Genomic DNA, 20,639 nt, shown 5'->3' with positions numbered 1-20,639 from the left:
CACACACACACACACACACACACACACACGGTAGCTGGTAATAAATATCCTGTATGTGTGTTTATTCTTCTGCACACAGTATATTTTATTTTAAGGGAGGAAGTGTTAGATGCTTGGTAGTCATCATTCTTGCAGTAGCAGCTGTTAGCTTAGCTTCTGTGTGTCGGTGTGTTTAAATGCAGCCTGCAGCAACATGACAGGAAGGTAGGAAGGCAACATGACAGGAAGGTAGGAAGGTAGGAAGGTAACATGACAGGAAGGTAGGAAGGTAGGAAGGCAACATGACAGGTAGGAAGGAAGGTAGGAAGGTAACATGACAGGAAGGTAGGAAGGTAACATGACAGGAAGGTAGGAAGGTAGGAAGGCAACATGACAGGAAGGTAGGTAGGAAGGAAGGAAAGGAAGGTAGGAAGGAAGGGAAGGAAGGAAGGAAGGCAACATGACACAGAGGTTATTGGTTTAGCTTTTATATCCAAAGCTGCACAGTTGGATAAATGCTGTGTGCTTTGCTGCTTTTATTTATTATGTGGAGGAGGAGGAGGAGGGGGGGTGTTGCGATAAATCTCAGTCCCTGTCACTGTGAGGCTGTGTTTACAAACACTGGGGGGGGGCGTCTCAGCCACGCTGCTGCTGCTGCTGCTGCTGCTGCTGCTGCTGCTGGAGGGTAAACATTAAAGAGTTTTCATTTTAATTTAAATAACTGGTTTTGTAGGTTTTTATCGTGAGTGATAATCATGTCAGATTACTAGTTACCCTTTAACCCCTAACCCTAATTTACATACTGATCATATTCTGACTCATAATTAGACTCTACACTAATTCATTCATGTTTGGTTCATCTTAAACACAATCACTGTTTTATAGTCTATAAGAACATTTTATAGAATATACTGAATACAACAAGTTTAACCTCTTAACATACGCCCCTGTTTTTATGCTGTTAGCCTAAACGACATGCCCAAGTTGTGAGCAGCACAGATCCCACATAGTTTGAGACTCAGAGATGTGTCTGGTATCATTGGAAAGGAAACACTCTCAGGATTCTTGTAAAAGTGTCTGTGTGATTCTGTGACTTACTGACAAAGAGTGGCAGAGGTTACAATGATGGGGTTGTTTACTCGCCCATAGGTTTGCCTTTACAATGACGTGTGTACAGACATTCAGGGACCTCTCAGGGTTGGGGGGGGGCAGGGTTAGGGGTCAGGGACCTCTCAGCGGGATATAGACACAATGAGGCCACAGCCACAGGTCTTGGCTTCATGTCCATGCGTTTTCCTCAGGTCCTTTTTGGAGACTCCAAATAGACACTTGGTTACCATGGTTACCAAAGCTGTATAACCACAATCAAACACCTAAAACTTCACATCCCCTTTGCCTACAATCAAAATCTTGGTCTCTAATGAAAGCTGACGCCATATTATTATTATTATTATTATTATTAATATTATTATTATTATTATTATTATTATTATTACATATAACCATATATTTTTTGTTTGGCCATATCTATCTATCTATCTATCTATCTATCTATCTATCTATCTATCTATCTATCTATCTGTTTATTTTGGTATAAGTCATATGTCAAGTCGAAGAAGAACCAACCATGTACCAAAATGCCGAGTGCGTAATGATATATGGTTCAACTCTTTTACGCACCGGGCGCACGCCGGTTACGCTTGGAGTTTGTTTATGGACAGACAAACTAATAGCTTAGTGTCATACACCGTTGGAAACCTCTGACTATTGGCTAAAAGGTTATCAACTTCATTTCACCGAATACTTCCATAGGCTGGAACAGCTGTCAATCAAAGCCATGTCGTCATTGTTGTCGGTCTCATGTCCTCATTGGCCTTTGGAGACGTGTACTGCCTAATCCTAAACACCGATTGGCTGGTGTGTGGTGTCGTCAGAAGCAGGAGAGGCTCACGGTCGTAAACATCTAGCGTGTAGGGGTTAGGGGCTCGTTAGAGGAACTAGGGGCTGGGTTAGGGTTAGGGTTAGTATCTGGTTTTACTGGAGGATATAGGCGGGGGGGGGGGGGGGTTTAGGGTAACAGCGTGTAGTAACTAGGGGCTGCACACTAAAGTCTTATTATTGAGGAGAACATGAATATAATAAACTAAATGTTCTCATGTGTTTAATTATTAATGATTTTGAGACTCTAACTTACCCAATAGCAAGATGAAGTTTATGTCCATTGATTAAGCTCCACCCCTTTAACAGTTATCTGTTGCTATAGCAACCTGACGCTCCTCCCTCTTTGCTAACTGAGTACCGGGGGGGGGGGGGGGGGGCATCATCAGTACGTCATGGAGTCGGTTTGTGTTTCTGGCCGTAAGTCGTCTCTACATTATTAGTTAGTTGGAGTTCACCGTGATGCATTCATATTTTCTTTGTGCTGTTTTAAGCTGCTGATATAAATGAGTTGTGCTGCTGCTGCGTGGAGACTTTGATTTGTGAGGGTTAGGGTTAGCTGATGTTTTATAGAAGACATCTTTCTGCTCGATGAGCTTAAATCTAAAACACTCTGAACTACGGGAGCCCACGAGGAGCATTAGAAACAAACCATCCTTAACTTCACATTTGAATTAATCCAATAAAATGGATTTATGCCCTACGATGGAGATCCTCTCCCTCCCTCTCTCTCCTAACCCTAACCCTAACCCTAACCCTAACCCTCTCTCTCCTCCTAACCCTAACCCTAACCCTCTCCTCCTAACCCTAACCCTCTCTCTCCTAACCCTAACCCTCTCCTCCTTTATGAATCCTTTATTCCCTCTCTTCTCTTCAGCTCTCTGGTCGGGTTGTCTGGTGGCGGGATGGACCAACACTCCAGCTCGGGCAAACGTATCCGCAAGCCTTCCCTGCTGTACGAAGACTTCGAGAGCCCCTCTCTACCCCACAGCATGCCCCAGGGCCCCCCCGCCCCGCCGCAGCCCCCGGTGAAGGACCCCTCCCGGCCGAGCCGCATGACCAACCAGCTGCAGTACCTCCAGAAGACGGTGATGAAGTCTCTGTGGAGGCATCACTTCGCCTGGCCGTTCCACGAGCCGGTGGACGCCTACAGGCTCAACTTACCGGTGAGCTAGGAGAGACTTTCACTTTCATTTGGAGTCAGGAATCAGTTTATGGGAGTACTTATTCAGGGTTAGGGTTATAAAGGGTTATAGAGGGTTATAGAGGGTTAGGTTTATAAAGGGTTATAAAGGGTTATAAAGGGTTATAAAGGGTTATAGAGGGTTATAAAGGGTTATAAAGGGTTATAAAGGGTTATAAAGGGTTAGGGTAATAAAGGGTTGGGGTTATCCTTTATTTACAGTCTTCATCCTGCCCCCCCGGCTCATTCTCATAAATGAATAATCATATCTTGCAGTTATTGAACTAGAGGAGCAGATGAGATGTTGAACCCTAACAAAATGTTTCTGTAGGATCAAAATCATTTTAATGAGAGTAGAAATATATATTACATAAACTATATTATAATATGAAAGATGGGGATAAATTAGACTTAGAGTAAGAAGACCAATAGTAACTCTATTCTTTCTCTTTTAGGATTACCATAAAATCATCAAGCAGCCGATGGACATGGGAACCATCAGGAAGCGCCTGGAGAACTATTTCTACCGCAGCGCCAGCGAATGCATCCAGGACTTCAACACCATGTTCACCAACTGCTACATCTACAACAAGGTAGGCCCCCCCCCCCCACCCTGACCCCTGACCCCCCACCACCCAACCCTAACCCTAACCTCCACCCACCCTGACCCCTGACCCCCCACCCTGACCCTAACCCCTGATCCTAACCCTTCAACACCATGTTCACCAACTGCTACATCTACAACAAGGTACCCCCCCCCCCCCCCTAACCCCTGACCCCTGACCCCTGACCCCCCACCACCCAACCCCAACCCTAACCTCCACCCACCCTGACCCTAACCCCCCTGACCCTAACCCCTGATCCTAACCCTTCAACACCATGTTCACCAACTGCTACATCTACAACAAGGTAGCCCCCCCCCCCCCTGACCCCTGACCCCCCCACCGTAACCCTAACCCTAACACCCCCCCCAACCCTACCCTCCACCCACCCTGACCCTAACCCAGCGAATGCATCCAGGACTTCAACACCTGCTCACCCCTGACCCCCCCCCCCCCCACCCCCACCTAACCCTGACCCTGTTCATAAGTTATTTTCTTGCCCAGCTGACAGACGACATCGTGTGTGTGTGTGTGTGTGTGTGTGAGTGTGTGTGTGTGTGTGTGTGTGTGTGTGTGTCTGTGTGTGTGTGTGTGTGTGTGTCTGTGTGTGTGTGTGTGTGTGTGTGTGTGTGTGTGTGTGTGTGTGTGTGTCCCAGCCCACAGATGACATCGTGCTGATGGCTCAGCCCTTAGAGAAGATCTTCCTCCAGAAGGTGGCTCAGATGCCGCAGGACGAGATCGAGCTTCCTGTCCCGGCTCCTCGGAGCAAGACCAGCCGAGGACGCGGCTCCAAATCGAACTGTGAGTAGAAGAGACCCTGACCCCCCAACCCTGACCCCCCAACCCTGACCCCGACCCCCCAACCCTAACCCTGACTGTGAGTAGAAGTGACCCCGACCCCCCAACCCTGACCCCCCAACCCTGACTGTGAGTAGAAGTGACCCTGACCCCCCAACCCTGACCCTGACCCCCCAACCCTAACCCTGACTGTGAGTAGAAGTGACCCCGACCCCCCAACCCTAACCCTGACCCCCCAACCCTGACCCTGACTATGAGTAGAAGAGACCCCGACCCCCCAACCCTAACCCTGACCCCCCAACCCTGACCCCCCAACCCTAACCCTAACCCCGACCCCCCAACCCTGACTGTGAGTAGAAGAGACGGCAAAGTTTGTCACCTTTTAAAGTTGCTGTATGTAAAACATATATTCCAAGTAATCATAAAATTGCCTAAATATCACCTGATGCTCCACCCACCACCTAGCTACCAATCACCAAGTCAGTACTGATGCTCCACCCACCACCTAGCTACCAATCACCAAGTCAGTACTGATGCTCCACCCACCACCTAGCTACCAATCACCAAGTCAGTACTGATGCTCCACCCACCACCTAGCTACCAATCACCAAGTCAGTACTGATGCTCCACCCATCACCTAGCTACCGATCACCAAGTCAGTACTGATGCTCCACCCACCACCTAGCTACCAATCACCAAGTCAGTACTGATGCTCCACCCACCACCTAGCTACCAATCACCAAGTCAGTACTGATGCTCCACCCACCACCTAGCTACCAATCACCAAGTCAGTACCGATGCTCCACCCACCACCTAGCTACCAATCACCAAGTCAGTACTGATGCTCCACCCACCACCTAGCTACCAATCACCAAGTCAGTACTGATGCTCCACCCACCACCTAGCTACCAATCACCAAGTCAGTACTGATGCTCCACCCACCACCTAGCTACCAATCACCAAGTCAGTACTGATGCTCCACCCACCAGGTTGCCAGGTGCCGCTGAGCTGCAGTCTGATGTTACAAAACCAAACAAACCTCGTTATGACTCAAATACGTCGTGACAATTTGAGAAACAAACCCAGGGTATGTTTAGGAGACGCCTTTGAAACATGGAGACGGTTACAGCGTCATCCAGCACTCAGCTGCACCCGCTGATACGGAGGAGGATATGCAGGATCACGACCAACAACTGGCAACCCGGGTGAAGTAGACTCTGGCAGGGAGGGGGCGAGGAAGGAAAGGAGGAAGGAAGAAAGGAAAGGAGGGAGGGGGCCGCAGTACCATTTCTAACCACTAGGTGTCAGAGTTACAAACTTCAACTTTAAAATCTTCTGAGACTTTCTGAAGTTTCAGTCTCATATCAGCATCTGACCCTGAAGATCTTCAGATCCTGACCCCCCAACCCCAACCCTGACCCCCTGACCCTGACCCCCCAACCCTGACCCCCCGACCCTGACCCTGACCCCCCAACCCTGACCCATCTGTACGTCTCCCCCGACCGTATGCTTCTTTATAACTTATATCACCCTGACCCTGACCCATCCCCATCCTGAGGGTCAGGGTTGGGGGGTTGGGGGTTAGGGTTGGGGGGGGTCTGGGTTATATCTCTGTAATGATTCCCCCCCCCCCCCCCCCCCCCCCCCAGCGTCGAGGGCTCAGCAGGTGCCGGCGGTGTCGCAGTCGGCGTATTCTCCGTCGTCCTCAGACACCAGCGAGTCGATGCCGGCCAGCTCGCCCCAGACGGTGCTGACCAAGAGCTTCCCTCCAGCAACCATCATGGGCATCCCCCCCACCCAGCCCACCACCAGGTACACCCCCCCCCCACCCCCCCCCCCCACCCACACACACACACACACCCACCACCAAGGTACACCCCCCCCCCCCACCCAGCCCACCACCAAGGTACACCCCCCCCCCCCCCCCACACACACACACACACACGCAGCCCACCACCAAGGTACACCCCCCCCCCCCCCCCCACCAAGCCCACTACCAAGGTACACCCCCCCACGCAGCCCACTACCAAGGTACACACCCCCCCCCACACACAGCCCACCACCGAGGTTAGCCTAACCCTGTTTTTATATAAAGCATAAAATACAAATTATCACACAATTCATGAAAGTAGTGATTATACTTGAATATAGTATGGGAACATCCCTAACCCATCCCCCCCCCCCCCCCCCCCACACCCAGCCCACCACCAGCATTATAATAGTAATGGAGCCATATTGACTTCACAGCGACTTCTAACCTCCCAAGGTACACCCCCCCCCCCCCCCCAGCCCACTACCAGCATTATAATAGTAATGGAGCCATATTGACTTCACAGCGATTTCTAACCTCCCAAGGTACACCCCCCCCCCCCCCCCCCCCCCAGCCCACTACCAGCATTATAATAGTAATGGAGCGATATTGACTTCACAGCGACTTCTAACGTCTTTGTCTCTCTTGTAGAAGAAAGGTGTGAAGCGTAAAGCCGACACCACCACCCCTCCACCATGGGCCTGTCTGTGGGCATGGCCGGAGCTACGCACATGGTGGGCTTAGGCAAGGGGGGTCACGGGGGCCACGGGGGCCAAGTCCACGACTCCTCCATGCACGGCATCTCGTCCATGGGAGGGATGAGTTTAGAGACCCCCCCCGGCATGGGACTGGTCAGAAGCCCCGGGGGTCCCGTCCTGCTCCAGCCCATGATGTCCGGCACGGGGCGCAGAGTGGGCAGCGGACGCCCCATCAAACCTCCTAAGAAGGATTTACCGGATTCTGTCCAACCTCAGCGTCAAGGAAAGGCAAACTGAGCCCCCCCCTCAGGTACTGCAGCGGGCTGCTGAAGGACATGCTGTCCAAGAAACACGCTGCCTACGCCTGGCCCTTCTACACCCCCGTAGACGCAGCGTCTCTGGGGCTGCACGACTACCACGACATCATCAAGTGTCCCATGGACCTCAGCACCATTCAAGGTAACGGGTCTGGGTCTGGGTCAGGGTTAGGGTCCTGGGTTAGGGTCTTGGGTTAGGGTCTGCTGTGGGTTAGGGTCCTGGGTCTGGGTTAGGGTCTGCTGTGGGTTAGGGTCCTGGGTCTGGGTTAGGGTCTACTGTGGGTTAGGGTCTACTGTGGGTCAGGGTCTACTGTGGGTTAGGGTCCTGGGTTAGGGTTAGGGTCCTGGGTTAGGGTCTACTGTGGGTTAGGGTCTGCTGTGGGTCAGGGTCTACTGTGGGTTAGGGTCCTGGGTTAGGGTTAGGGTCCTGGGTCTGGGTTAGGGTCTACTGTGGGTCAGGGTCTACTGTGGGTTAGGGTCTGCTGTGGGTCAGGGTCTACTGTGGGTTAGGGTCTTGGGTTAGGGTCTGCTGCCTCAGTAACGGGATGAGAGAGAGTCTAACCCTCACGCTGAAGAACATGGAGACAAACTTTGATCAATTAATCAATTTGATCGTGATTACGATTTAGGGACCAAACGATCTAAAAACTAATAAATTAATGAGATAGCGCTCAATAACAAAGGTTTTATTTTGAAAAGCTTAGACAGGAAGTCGCTGGAGCTCCTGCAGAGTTTCCAGCCTGATGCTGAGTTTACTGACTAATGATTAAAAACCAGGAAGTGATGTGTGAACTGTCGTCATGGTAACCAGCTCAGCTCTAATATCTCTGCACATGTTCTGCTGTGTTGCGTTGAGCGGCAGATAAAAAGCTGCTGGGAGAAAATTAATTAAACCGAATGGACAAGAAATGCAGCATGTTTCTAAAGTTTAAAAAAAAATCGTGATTTAAATTTTGACCCAAATAATCGTGATTATGATTTTTTTTCCATAATCGAGCAGCGCTACTTTTGATCGTTAGTCTTTTTAGTGTCAAAGTCCTTTTTATGTTACTCTACTTCAACTGCAGCTCAACAGGGAAACACAAAGAGGGAATTTGATGCTAAAGAATTTAAATGTGTCAGATTTCCACTTTATATTAAAGCAATAAATCGATATCATGTCTATCATCGTATTTTGTAGACATTGTCTTAGATTTAGATCATAAGATATGGAAATTACAAAATGTCACATAAGAAATGAAACACGGATAAAACTGGAAAAGCTTCCAGCAAAGTGAAATGTAAGAGTGTAATAGGTAAGCTAATGTTTCCTGTGAACTCTTCCTCAGAGGAAGATGGACTGCCGTGAGTACCGAGACGCTCAGCAGTTTGCCAGCGACGTGCGGCTCATGTTCTCCAACTGCTACAAGTACAACCCTCCGGACCACGACGTCGTCGGCATGGCGCGGAAGCTGCAGGTCAGCTGACGAGTTTCATCCTGCTTTTAATATTTAAGCAGAAGTGACGACGCGTCTGCAGAATGAAACTAAAACTTTCCTCACTCCTTTCATCTTCCTTTCTTTATCTCAGGATGTGTTTGAGTTTCGTTTCGCCAAGATGCCGGACGAGCCACACATGGATCACACGGCCATGTCGATGAGCGGCCACCCGACTTCCTCGTCCTCCTCGTCTTCCTCGTCCTCGTCCTCCTCTTCCTCCACCTCGGAGAGCGAGCCCAGCAGTGAGACCGAAGAGAGCGAGAGCAGCCCCAGCTCAGACAGCGAGGAGGAGCGAGCGCATCGCCTGGCTGAGTTACAGGACCAGGTCTGCACTCAAGTAAGACCTCCAGTATTTATTTATTCATCTTCATCACGTGGAACTAAAAATACGTTTTCAGAGTAATCATCTTTTTAAAAATGTTGTGTCATAGCTCCGAGCCATGCACGAACAGCTGGCCGCCCTCTCCCAAGGCCCCATCATCAAGACCAAGAAGAAGAAAGAGAAGAAGGAGAAAAAGGAGAAGAAGAAAAAGAAGAAGGTGGAGAAGAGGAGTCGAGGTAGCAGAAGCAGAGCTGGCTCTGAAGAATGGAAGATGCCCGGCAAGATACTCAAGAGCAAATCTGCCAGAGCGGCTCCATCCCAGCCCAAGAAAAGCCCGGGGGGCAAGAAGAGCACCAAGAACAGCAAGTTAGTAGTTCTGGTACCTCTGCACACCTCTAACCCCTCTAACCCTAACCCTAGCTTAAAGGGTTTAACCCTCCTGTTGTCCTCGAGGGGAGGGAGGGAGGAGGGAGGGAGGGAGGGGAGGAAGGAGGGAAGGAAAGAGAGAAGGAGGGAGGGAGGGAGGGAGGGAGGAGGGAAGGAAAGAGAGAAGGAAGGAGGGAGGAAGGGAGGGAGGGAGGAAGGAGGGAAGGAAAGAGAGAAGGAGGGAGGGAGGGAGGAAGGAAGGAGGAAAGGAAAGAGAGAAGGAGGGAGGGAGGAAGGAAGGAGGAAAGGAAAGAGAGATGGAGGGAGGAAGAAGGAAGGAACAGTCAAAAACAGACGGGGTCAATTTGACCCGGGAGGACGACAGGAAGGTGAATTCAGTAATATCAGCGTTAGGGGTGTTAGGGGTATTTAGCTGCAGCCGGGTATTAAAATTCTCTGAGGTCCAGTTTGTGAAACAATCTTCATGTAAAGATCCAGAACATCATGATGTCCATTTATCTTTCAGGTCCTTGAAGTAGCGTCTGTAGACTCTCAAATCAATACAGCAGAATTAATTTATTAGTATTTACACTGAAATGGTGGGATTCAAATGTAATAATAAAATAATAAAAAAATAATAAATTACATTTTGTTTCTCAAATAAGGATTGTATTTTAAAAAGTGAATAACAGAAAGCTTTTGATTGTACTTCTTAAATAAAGTGCTTACTTTTAGAAAATAATAAAGAATCTTTTTACTTTTAACTTCACATCTAATAACTTTATAATAAAGCTTATATATATATAATAATATAATAAACACATATTAACTCTTTTCTGTGTGTATCTCAGACAGTCGAGTTTCTGAGGGCCGCTTCACTTTTACCGTAACAGCTGGAGAAGCTGCGCCCATTAAAATAGAAACGCTCAATATTTAATAATCCTCAATATTTCATCGGTTACGGGGTTAGGGTTAGATGGTGGAGAGGCAGTAGAGGGCGGAGAGAGAGGCAGTAGAGGGCGGAGAGAGAGGCAGTAGAGGGCGGAGAGAGAGGCAGTAGAAGGCGGAGAGAGAGGCAGTAGAGGGCGGAGAGAGAGGCAGTAGAGGGCGGAGAGAGAGGCAGTAGAGGGCGGATAGAGAGGCAGTAGAGGGCGGAGAGAGAGGCAGTAGAGGGCGGAGAGGCAGTAGAAGGCGGAGAGAGAGGCAGTAGAGGGCGGAGAGAGAGGCAGTAGAGGGCGGAGAGGCAGTAGAAGGCGGAGAGAGAGGCAGTAGAGGGCGGATAGGCCGTAGGCGGCGGAGAGGCAGTAGAGGGCGGAGAGGCAGTAGAGGGCGGAGAGGGCGGATAGGCCGTAGGCGGCGGAGAGGCAGTAGAGGGCGGAGCGGCCGTAGAGGGCGGAGCGGCAGTAGAGGGCGGAGAGGCAGTAGACGGTGGAGAGGGCGGAGAGGCAGTAGAGGGCGGAGAGGGCGGATAGGCCGTAGGCGGCGGAGAGGCAGTAGAGGGCGGAGCGGCCGTAGAGGGCGGAGAGGCCGTAGGCGGCGGAGCGGCCGTAGAGGGCGGAGCGGCAGTAGATGGTGGAGAGGCCGTAGAGGGCGGAGAGGCAGTAGAGGGCGGAGAGGCCGTAGAGGGCGGAGAGGCAGTAGAGGGCGGAGAGAGAGGCAGTAGAGGGCGGAGCGGCAGTAGAGGGCGGAGCGGCAGTAGAGGGCGGAGAGGCCGTAGAGGGCGGAGAGGCAGTAGAGGGCGGAGAGAGAGGCAGTAGAGGGCGGAGAGGCCGTAGGCGGCGGAGCGGCCGTAGAGGGCGGAGCGGCAGTAGAGGGTGGAGAGGCCGATTACGTGGCGTTCGCTTTAACCACTCGACTCTCCGAGCGCTTCCCAATCATGTCTTTCTTTGTCTTGACGTTATTTTCCTTTTTAAATTCATCAGAGCTGCAAAGAAGCCGTTCTACCCGCCGGCGGCTCCGTCCATGCTGCCTCACTACGACTCCGAGGAAGAGGAGGAGATCGTTCCCATGTCCTACGACGAGAAGCGACAGCTGAGCCTCGACATCAACAAGCTGCCGGGAGAGAAGCTGGGCCGCGTGGTCCACATCATCCAGTCCAGGGAGCCGTCGCTGAGGGACACCAACCCCGAGGAGATCGAGATCGACTTCGAGACGCTCAAACCGTCGACGCTGAAAGAGCTGGAGCGCTACGTCATGACCTGTCTGAGGAAGAAGCCCCGCAAGCCGTACACCGAGCAAGGTCAGTGGAGCTGGGTTAGGGTTAGGGTTAGTTAGGGTAACCCATGTTAGGGTTAGGGTTAGTTAGGGTAACCCATGTTAGGGTTAGGGTTAGGGAGGGTAACCCATGTTAGGGTTAGGGTTAGTTAGGGTAACCCATGTTAGGGTTAGCCTAACCCTAACATGGGTTACCCTAACTAACCCTAACCCTAACCAATTAACCAACTAATCAACTAATCAACTAATCACTGCAGTTATAGACGACGGTTTCTTTTCCCCTTTAGAGGAGAATCATTTAATCATTTAATCATTTAATCATTTATCGAGCAGTCCGTGTGGAGCTGCAGTTTTGGTTTGTGGTTAATTTTAAGTGTTCGAGGAGCATCAAAGAGTTCGGATCAATAAGGATATTAAAGCTTCTCGTCCGTTAAAAGAACGTTAACTGGGTTAATAATACTTAATTACTCCTGAAGACAGCTTCAGCAGCTGTCAGATGGAGTAATGTAGACAAGTGGTCACTAAGGTTGGAAAGAGGCGAAAGACTTCCAATAAATATCCAGAAACTTCCCACGAGAAGTTAAGCTGGGGAATTATGGGAATATTCCTAGATGGGAATTATGGGAATATTCCTAGATGGGAATTACCTGCAAATTTGGGCTAATTTATACAAACCCCAGTGGTCTCCAACTCTGCTGCCCTGCATGTTTTAGGTATCTCTCCGCTCTAACTCACCTGATTCTAATTATTAACTCGTTATCGAGCTTCAGCTGCTTCATAACGAGCTCATTATTAGAATCAGGTGAGTTAGAGAGGAGAGATACCTAAAACATACAGAATGAATCAGACCAGGAGAGATACCTAAAACATGCAGAATGAATCAAACTAATGAAAGAAATGTCTGCCTGCAGCTCAGTTACACCAATATTCAGTTTCATAACTTCCTTTTTATTTCTCACTTCTAACCCTAGCTGTAAAGAAGGGCGGCGTTCCCAAATCTAAAGAGGAGCTGACTCTGGAGAAGCGGAGGGAGCTCGAGAAGAGGCTGCAAGACGTCAGCGGGCAACTCAACTCCGTCAAGAAGCCGGTGAAACCTAAAGGTCCAAAAACTTCTTACTGTTACCTACCTACATCTACCTGATGCGTCTGTAATACTATTAATTTCCTTTTCCTTATTCTTCGCTCTGCAGTGGAGAAGCCCAGCGCCGTAGAGACCAACGCTCAGCCCGCTCGCCTCAGCGGCAGCAGCTCCAGCTCCGACTCCTCCTCATCTTCCTCCTCCTCCTCCTCCTCAGACACCAGTGACTCAGACTCTGGTTGAGATCCTTCGTGCTGACTGAGAGAGAAAACACTAATAACTCAGGGACTTGGGCTGGCCCAGGACACAACACACCCTGAAACAAACCGTAGTGGGCTGAGATATTTAGATTACTGCAGCGAGAATCACTCCGAGCTGACTACTAAACAATGTTTGAATGTTTGAATGTGGGACTGAGGGATGTGGAAAATGTCTCTGTGGATAATCGTAGAACCCGAACACTAAATGCCTTGGTTCCTCCATCCTCCCCTTTTGTAAATACATGTACAAATGTATGTTTCTTTTATAAAGAAGAATTTTATGGTGATCCCCAAAGAGGGAAGTGAGTGGAGTAGTAATAATAATTATTATTAAAAAAAATAATAAAAAACTAGGATGTGTAAAGATGGGGCCCTTACTCCGAATCTGCTGGGTGGGAGGGTCAGGGTTAGGGTTAGGGTTAGAGTTAGGGTTAGCCTAACTCTAACCCTAACCCTCTGAGGGTTAGGGTTAGGCTAACTCTAACCCTCTATGGCTGGGTGGGTTAGGGTTAGCCTAACCCTCAGAGGGTTATCTGAACTCTAACCCTCTGAGGGAATATGGAGAGTGTTATTTATTTGTTTTCTTCATCCACATTTCCTCAGATGTTACTGGAATTTGAACCAGCAAACTTTTTGCCCCCCCCCCCCCCCCCCCCCCGACACACGCCATCCTGTTCAAACTCAGCCTTAATGATCCAGATTGTTGTTAATAGCTGTTAGATTATTAATATTAATAATATTACTGTTGAGGAGCTCCAGGATTCACTTCATGTTCAGGTCGAGGAGCTACTGAACGGGTTCGGGTTGTATGGTATCTGCCATATTTGGGTCATAGGTATGGTATCTGCCATATTTGGGTCATAGGTATGGTATCGGCCATATTTGGGTCGTAGGTATGGTATCTGCCGTATTTGGGTTATAGGTATGGTATCGGCCATATTTGGGTCATAGGTATGGTATCGGCCATATGTGGGTCATAGGTATGGTATCTGCCATATTTGGGTCATAGGTATGGTATCTGCCATATTTGGGTCATAGGTATGGTATCTGCCATATTTGGGTCATAGGTATGGTATCTGCCATATTTGGGTCATAGGTATGGTATCTGCTATATTTGGGTCATAGGTATGGTATCTGCTATATTTGGGTCATAGGTATGGTATCTGCCATATTTGGGTCATGGGTATGGTATCTGCTATATTTGGGTCATGGGTATGGTATCTGCTATATTTGGGTCATATGTGACGTCACAGTTTGAGTTGTAGATCATCTCTTCTTACGTTTACACACAAATGTTAAAATCTCAGTTTGAGTTTTTGGTTCTGGGTTTGAACTCAAGCTGGTTTCATAGTACAGACACTGCTTAACATACTGTAATTACAACCCTAACCAACGTTACGGTTTCATTCAGTTGTTTTTATTGATGCACTTTCTCCTTTAAAGAAAAGAAAAGAAGCCCCCCCCCCCCCCCCCCCCCGACGCTCCAGTCTTCTAACATGACACTTAAACATCTGTTCATACAGCTCAGCTTCAATGTTCCTGAAATGTCTCCTGAGATCCAACTGTGTGTATGTGTGTGTGTGTGTGTGTGTGTGTGTGTGAACCGGCTGCTGCTGAAACCATCAGATTTATAGTGAAACTCTGAAACTGTAAATTATCACATTACCTGTTTAATTGAAGGGTCAGGGGTCAGAGGGTTAGGGGTCAGAGGTCAGAGGTTAGGGGTCAGAGGTCGGGGGTTAGGGGTCGGGGGTCAGGGGTCGGGGGGGTTTTTGGGAACGTTTCGCAGCACTTGGAAAACACAGCGACGGTTTCTTTAAATCTTTCGGCACTTAAAAAAAGAAAAGAGTGAAAGGAGCCGAGAGAGTCTGCTGTTAAATGTTCAGCTTGTAAAAACTTACTCTGTATTTGCTGTTGCACTAATTATTGTATTTCTGATGTTCGGTCTCTTTTTTCTTTTTCTTTATTTTTCAGTTATTTTTGTTTTATTTAATTTTTTTTACAAGCTAATTTTTCTGATTCCAGTTAAACTTGTTTTGAATGTTCATCGCTGCCTCGTGTTCAGCGCCGGTTATTAAAATAGTTTCTTCTGTAAAAGAGTTTCTGTCTGGCTTCGTCTTTAAGTTCATTTAATACTTCTAACCCTAACCCTTATATACTAGATTAATCATTAAGTTCATTTATCCCTAACCCACCTTCATTTAATACTTTTAGTGGTTAAAGATCAGCACAGTTTATATAATACATTAATCATTAAAGTCATTTATCTAGCAGATCTGATAAATCTGGTTTTAGCTCCTGAAATGTGAAGATTTAGTTTTTTTTTGTTTTATATCAAATTTATTTTTAACTTTAAACATTTTTAAATATTCATACAGAACAAATAACTTAAAGGCTTCCTCTAAATGCTCTGATAAAATATAAAGTGTTTCCTGAAATCATATAAACTAAATTATTTATTGTTCAGTAATAAAATTAATAATTAAAATGTTGTTTTCTGTAAAGATGAAACTAAAATGAAAGTTATTCTTTTTTCTCTGTTGAGATGTTTTAACTTCATATTTAACATATTTAACAGTCTGTTATATAACTATATATATTAAAGGCTTCACTTAAATGCTCTGATAAATTATAAAGTATTCCTGAAATTATAAAACTAAATTATTAATTATTCAGTTGTAACTGCTCCTCCTTTTCGGGACTTGTTGGGAGGTGCTCTGGAAGTTCTGCTGGGAGACTTCAACGCCCACGTGGGCAATAATGGAGAGACCAGAGGCCTTATCGAGGTAACTTCAGGGTTAACTCTACGATGCTGGTTCACTTCTTACCTGGTAAATCACCATGGTAACCTGCTCCGGGGTAAATCACCATGGTAACCTGCTCCGGGGTAAATCACCATGGTAACCTGCTCCGGAGTAAATCACCATGGTAACCTGCTCCGGAGTAAATCACCATGGTAACTGATGCTGAACGGCTAACCTGCTCCGGGGTAAATCACCATGGTAACTGATGCTGAACGGCTAACCTGCTCCGGAGTAAATCACCATGGTAACTGATGCTCCGGAGCAGGTTATGTTCTGGATAAGAGATCAGTGAGTATGAAAGCACCACCTCCTGACCAATCAGCTCTCTTAGAAAATGACCTGCCCATTCTTAAAAGATCCTGTCAACATTGGTGCGCGGATCGTGAGAGGAGCGCTTAGGAGAGAATGAGCTTTTAGTGAAAGATGCAATTTTTTAATTGGCCAAAATATATATTTGTAAAATAATCCTTGAGGCACATGAGGGATATTATTCTGTATATTATACAGTTGGTTTGACATCATTCACTCAAATGGTTGAAGCGCATAATAGGTTTGTATTTTGAATGTTGAATATTAAACTAACTTAATGTCTCTTATGAAAGGAAGGGCACTGAGGAAGCGATCTGCCCCAAACGTCTGTGCCGTAATAAAGTGGCATTGTGTGATCAGAGTGCTGTCCGTTTATATTGTCTGATAAATTAATATTCTAGTTATAATCTCACGAATATACACATTAACAGAGTCGGCTATTGTCTGCCAGCATTCCTTCCTGCTTGCTTTTGGCCTGATGATGTTTGAATTCTTCATATTGTTGAAGAATGATTGTCTGCTCCTCCATGGTAAAGCTGCTCTGTGATTGGTCAGACGCTGCAGACTCCTCCCCTTTATGTGAGCAGTGATCCAGATTGGAAAACCCTGGGTTGATTTACCGAGTTGATAACCAGCTTCGTAGTACCGCTTATCCTAGACTGTGAATATCTGGGTAAATCAATCCAGGTAACGGAGAGAGATCCTGGATAGGTGAATCCAGCTTCGTAGTACAGGCCTCTGGAAGATCTGAACCCGAGCAGTGAGTTGTTGTTTGACTTCTGTGCTAGCCACGGATTGGCCATAACAAACACAATGTTCGAACATAAGGGTGTTCATAAGTGTACGTGGTACCAGAGCTCCATAGGCCAAAGGTCGACGATTGACTGTAGTTGTATCATCAGACCTGCGGCCACATGTTTTGGACACTCGGGTGAAGAAAGGAGCGGAGCTGTCAACTGATCACCACCTGGTGGTGAGTTGGATCAGGTGGTGGGAAAGACTGCCGGACAGACCTGGGAAGTCTAAATGAGTAGTGAGGGTGAACTGGGAACGTCTTGTGGAGGCCCCCGTACGTGAGGTCAACTCCCACCTCCGGAGGAACTTCTCCTGCGTTCCTGGGGAGGGTGAGAGCATGGAGTCCGAGTGGACCCTGTTCAAGACCTCAGTTGTGGAGGCAGCTGCTCAGAGTTGCGGCCTGAGGGTCATCGGTGCCTGTCGGGGCGGCTGGTGGACACCGGCGGTTAGAGAGGCTGTCAAGCTGAAGAAGGAGGCCTTTGGGTCCTGGCTGGCCCAGGTGTCTCTGGAAGCAGCAGACAGCTACCAGATAGCCAGGAGGGCAGCGGTCCGGGCAGTTGCGGAAGCAAAGTCCGGGTGTGGGAGGAGTTTGGTGAGACCATGGAGAAGGACTATCAGACAGCCTTGAAGATGTTCTGGCAAACCATAAGGAGGGGGAAGCAGGGCTTAGCTCAGGCTGTTTTCAGCAGCGACGGAGAACTGCTGACCTCTGCTGGGGATATTGTCAGGCGGTGGAAGGAGCACTTCGAGGAACTCCTAAACCCGGCCAACATGTCCTCTGTAGAAGAAGCAGAGCTGGATGATCCGGGGGGATCTTCATTCATATCCCTGGCAGAGGTCACGGAGGTAGTTAAATAGCTCCTCAGTAGCAAGGCGTTGGGGGCGGAGGAGATTCGCCCAGAGATGACGAAGGCTCTGGACGTTGCAGGGCTGTCATGGTTGGCACGCCTCTTCAACGTCGCATGGAGGTCGGTGGACAGTGCCCATGGACTGGCAGACCGGGATGGAGGTCCCCATTTTTAAAGATGGGGGCTGGAGGGTGTGTTCCAACTATTGGGGGATCACACTAATCAGCCTCCTGGGAACAAATCGGAGGCCATGGTGCTCTGCCAGAAAAAAGTGGATTGCCCCCTCAAGGTTGGGAGGGAGTCACTGCCCCAAGCGGAGGAGTTCAAGTATCTCAGGGTTTTGTTCATGAGTGAGGGTAGAATGGAGCGGGAGATCGACAGGCGGATCGGTGCGGCAGAAGCGTGTGCACAACAGAGTGATATATTGACTTGACATGCAAATAATAGGAAACCGCTTCGTGGTGCAAAGGGTTTTTTTGTTTTTGTTTTTTTTGTTTTGAAGAGCTTGTGCCGCCCCCTGAGCCCAATTCGCTCATTTCAACTGTTGATATCTAAACAATACACTCTCTCTGCTCTCTGAAAGCTTAATTAAGGGTTCTTAACCCTAACCCAAACTTCCTGTAGATCTGAGGTCAGCTAACCCTAACCCTCAAACTGGCAGCCCTTTTAAATCAGGGATAAAAACTTTATTGTTTACTCATGTCAGAAACGATGTGGACTACAACCTTTTATCTCTGAATACATTTAACATTTAAACATCTTCAGTTTCTAAAATGCAGTCGTGTATTTCTGCCACAAGATGGCGCCAAAACCCTTCAATTAAATCTCTTTTCAACAGCGAACGTTCGTCACACTTCCTGCACGTGGAATATAATAAGTTTACTTTACATATTTGGTACGATAAAACAATATAATAACCATCATGTGGGGCGACAGAGTATCCTCAAGTTAGTGTTTAACAGAGAGAGCGATACGAGTCTTTAGATCAACTTCTGAATGGAGATAAAATCAGATGTCTGAAATCTTTTCTGTCTCAAATCTTCAAAACTCACATCTGAGGTAAATCTGTGTTTTCTGCTTACATCTATTTCTCTTCTTTAAACATCATAGTTTAAATCTAACACACAGGTGAGCTTCTTCCATCATTATTCAGAATATTAATATTAACTGTGTCTGGATCTTACAATATATATAATTTAAAATATATAATATAAAATATATAATATATATAATATAAAATATATAATATATATAATTTAAAATATATAATATATATAATGTAAAACATGACATATAGATAACATGAAACTGCTTCATGCTAAATCCAGGTTAGAAACATTTCTCTTCTCCTGAGTTTATGATTGAGCTCTTTTAAACACTTTACATTTTAATCTTTAATTTGCACTCTATGTCCTTTTAATGATTGGACAGATGGAGGGAAGGAAGGAAGGAAGGAAGGGAGGGAGGGAGGGAGGGAGGAAGGACAGATGGAGGGAAGGAAGGAAGGACAGATGGATGTCTCACTCTATGTCCTTTTAATGATTTTAAAGCTATTTATTATTTTATGCTGCAATCTAATATTTAATGCTCTATTCTAGCATTTTATTTCTCTCTTTCTATTTTTCTGTACTTTGCTTTTATTATTAGTGTTTGTGTGTGTGTGTGTGTGTGTGTGGGGGGGGGGGGGCTTGGGGGAGGGGGGGGTTAATTGTATGTTTTAATGTTTCTCAGATTACATGTTTTTCTGTTTTATAGGAAAGCACATTGAGTTTCCATTGTGTATGAAATTAATATATAAATAAAATAAATAATAAATAAAAATAATTAGAATATGAACTCAGTAAAACTCTTCTTCTCTGTTCGGCTGGTTCGGCACATCATCGCGTCTCTGTGGGAGGAAACAGAGAAAACTAAAGAAAGGGTTAGGGTTAATGTGTTTTATAATATTTATAGTTTATAATGAACTGGCTTTACTGGTCCAGCCTCAAGAGCTCTGTATGTGGCCCTGAGCTAAAATGAGATGTACTCATTATTCTTCTCATGCTAATATACCTAATAATGCTAATAACCCTAACCCTAACCCGTGTTGGTAGTATAATGTATAACCAGTAATACTCAGATCATACTATCCCTAACCCTAACCCTGACCCCTAACCCTAACTATCCCTAACCCTGACCCTAACCCGTGTTGGTAGTATAATGTATAACCAGTAATACTCAGATCATACTAACCCTAACCCTGACCCTAACCCTAACCCTGACCCTAACCCTGACCCTGACCCTGAAGGCACCACCATGCAGGAAATGTCTCACCTGCATTTTCAAAGCTTCCAACACACACTCAGGACTCAAATGCATCAAAAAAATTAATAGAAGAAATTAATATTCACAGTTATGATCAGGTGTTTATAATAATATGTTAAAATATGCACCAAATATATCAGGATCATGAATAGTGTATATATTATATTATTATATTAGTGTATATAATACATCAGGATCATGAATAGTGTATATATTATATTATTATATCAGTGTATATAATATATAAGGACTATCTAAAGGAGAGTAGTGTATATATTATATTAGTGTATATAATATATAAGGACTATCTAAAGGAGAGTAGTGTATATATTATATTATTATATTAGTGTATATAATATATAAGGACTATCTAAAGGAGAGTAGTGTATATATTATATTAGTATATTAGTGTATATAATATATAAGCATCATCTAAAGGAGAGTAGTGTGTCCTCCAGTCCAGCAGGGGGCAGCGTTGCTCTCTTGGCTCGCTTCACGTTTCACGGCTGTGACTTTAAACAACAGCCAGAAGCCTC

General features: G+C 46.7%; 1 protein-coding gene across 1 annotated transcript in view; it reads left to right on the top strand.

Moving 5' to 3' along the window:
• The window catches only part of brd2b (bromodomain containing 2b), a 15,031-nt gene extending 1,622 nt beyond the window's left edge, over positions 1 to 13,409 (top strand). The window contains 13 exon segments of the mRNA XM_053326547.1: positions 2,795 to 3,083; positions 3,556 to 3,693; positions 4,359 to 4,503; positions 6,150 to 6,311; positions 6,960 to 6,998; positions 7,001 to 7,282; positions 7,285 to 7,474; positions 8,656 to 8,782; positions 8,895 to 9,140; positions 9,235 to 9,491; positions 11,414 to 11,730; positions 12,677 to 12,805; positions 12,896 to 13,409. Coding sequence (XP_053182522.1) covers positions 2,795 to 3,083; positions 3,556 to 3,693; positions 4,359 to 4,503; positions 6,150 to 6,311; positions 6,960 to 6,998; positions 7,001 to 7,282; positions 7,285 to 7,474; positions 8,656 to 8,782; positions 8,895 to 9,140; positions 9,235 to 9,491; positions 11,414 to 11,730; positions 12,677 to 12,805; positions 12,896 to 13,026 — 2,452 coding nt within the window. The 3' untranslated portion in view covers positions 13,027 to 13,409.
• Positions 13,410 to 20,639: the final 7,230 nt, after the last annotated feature.

This window comes from Scomber japonicus, chromosome 10, assembly GCF_027409825.1.
Source record: "Scomber japonicus isolate fScoJap1 chromosome 10, fScoJap1.pri, whole genome shotgun sequence".
In the NCBI taxonomy this organism is placed as follows: Eukaryota; Metazoa; Chordata; class Actinopteri; order Scombriformes; family Scombridae; genus Scomber; species Scomber japonicus.
The sequence above is the reverse complement of the archived record's forward strand: the minus strand, read 5'-3'. Positions and strand labels throughout refer to the sequence as shown.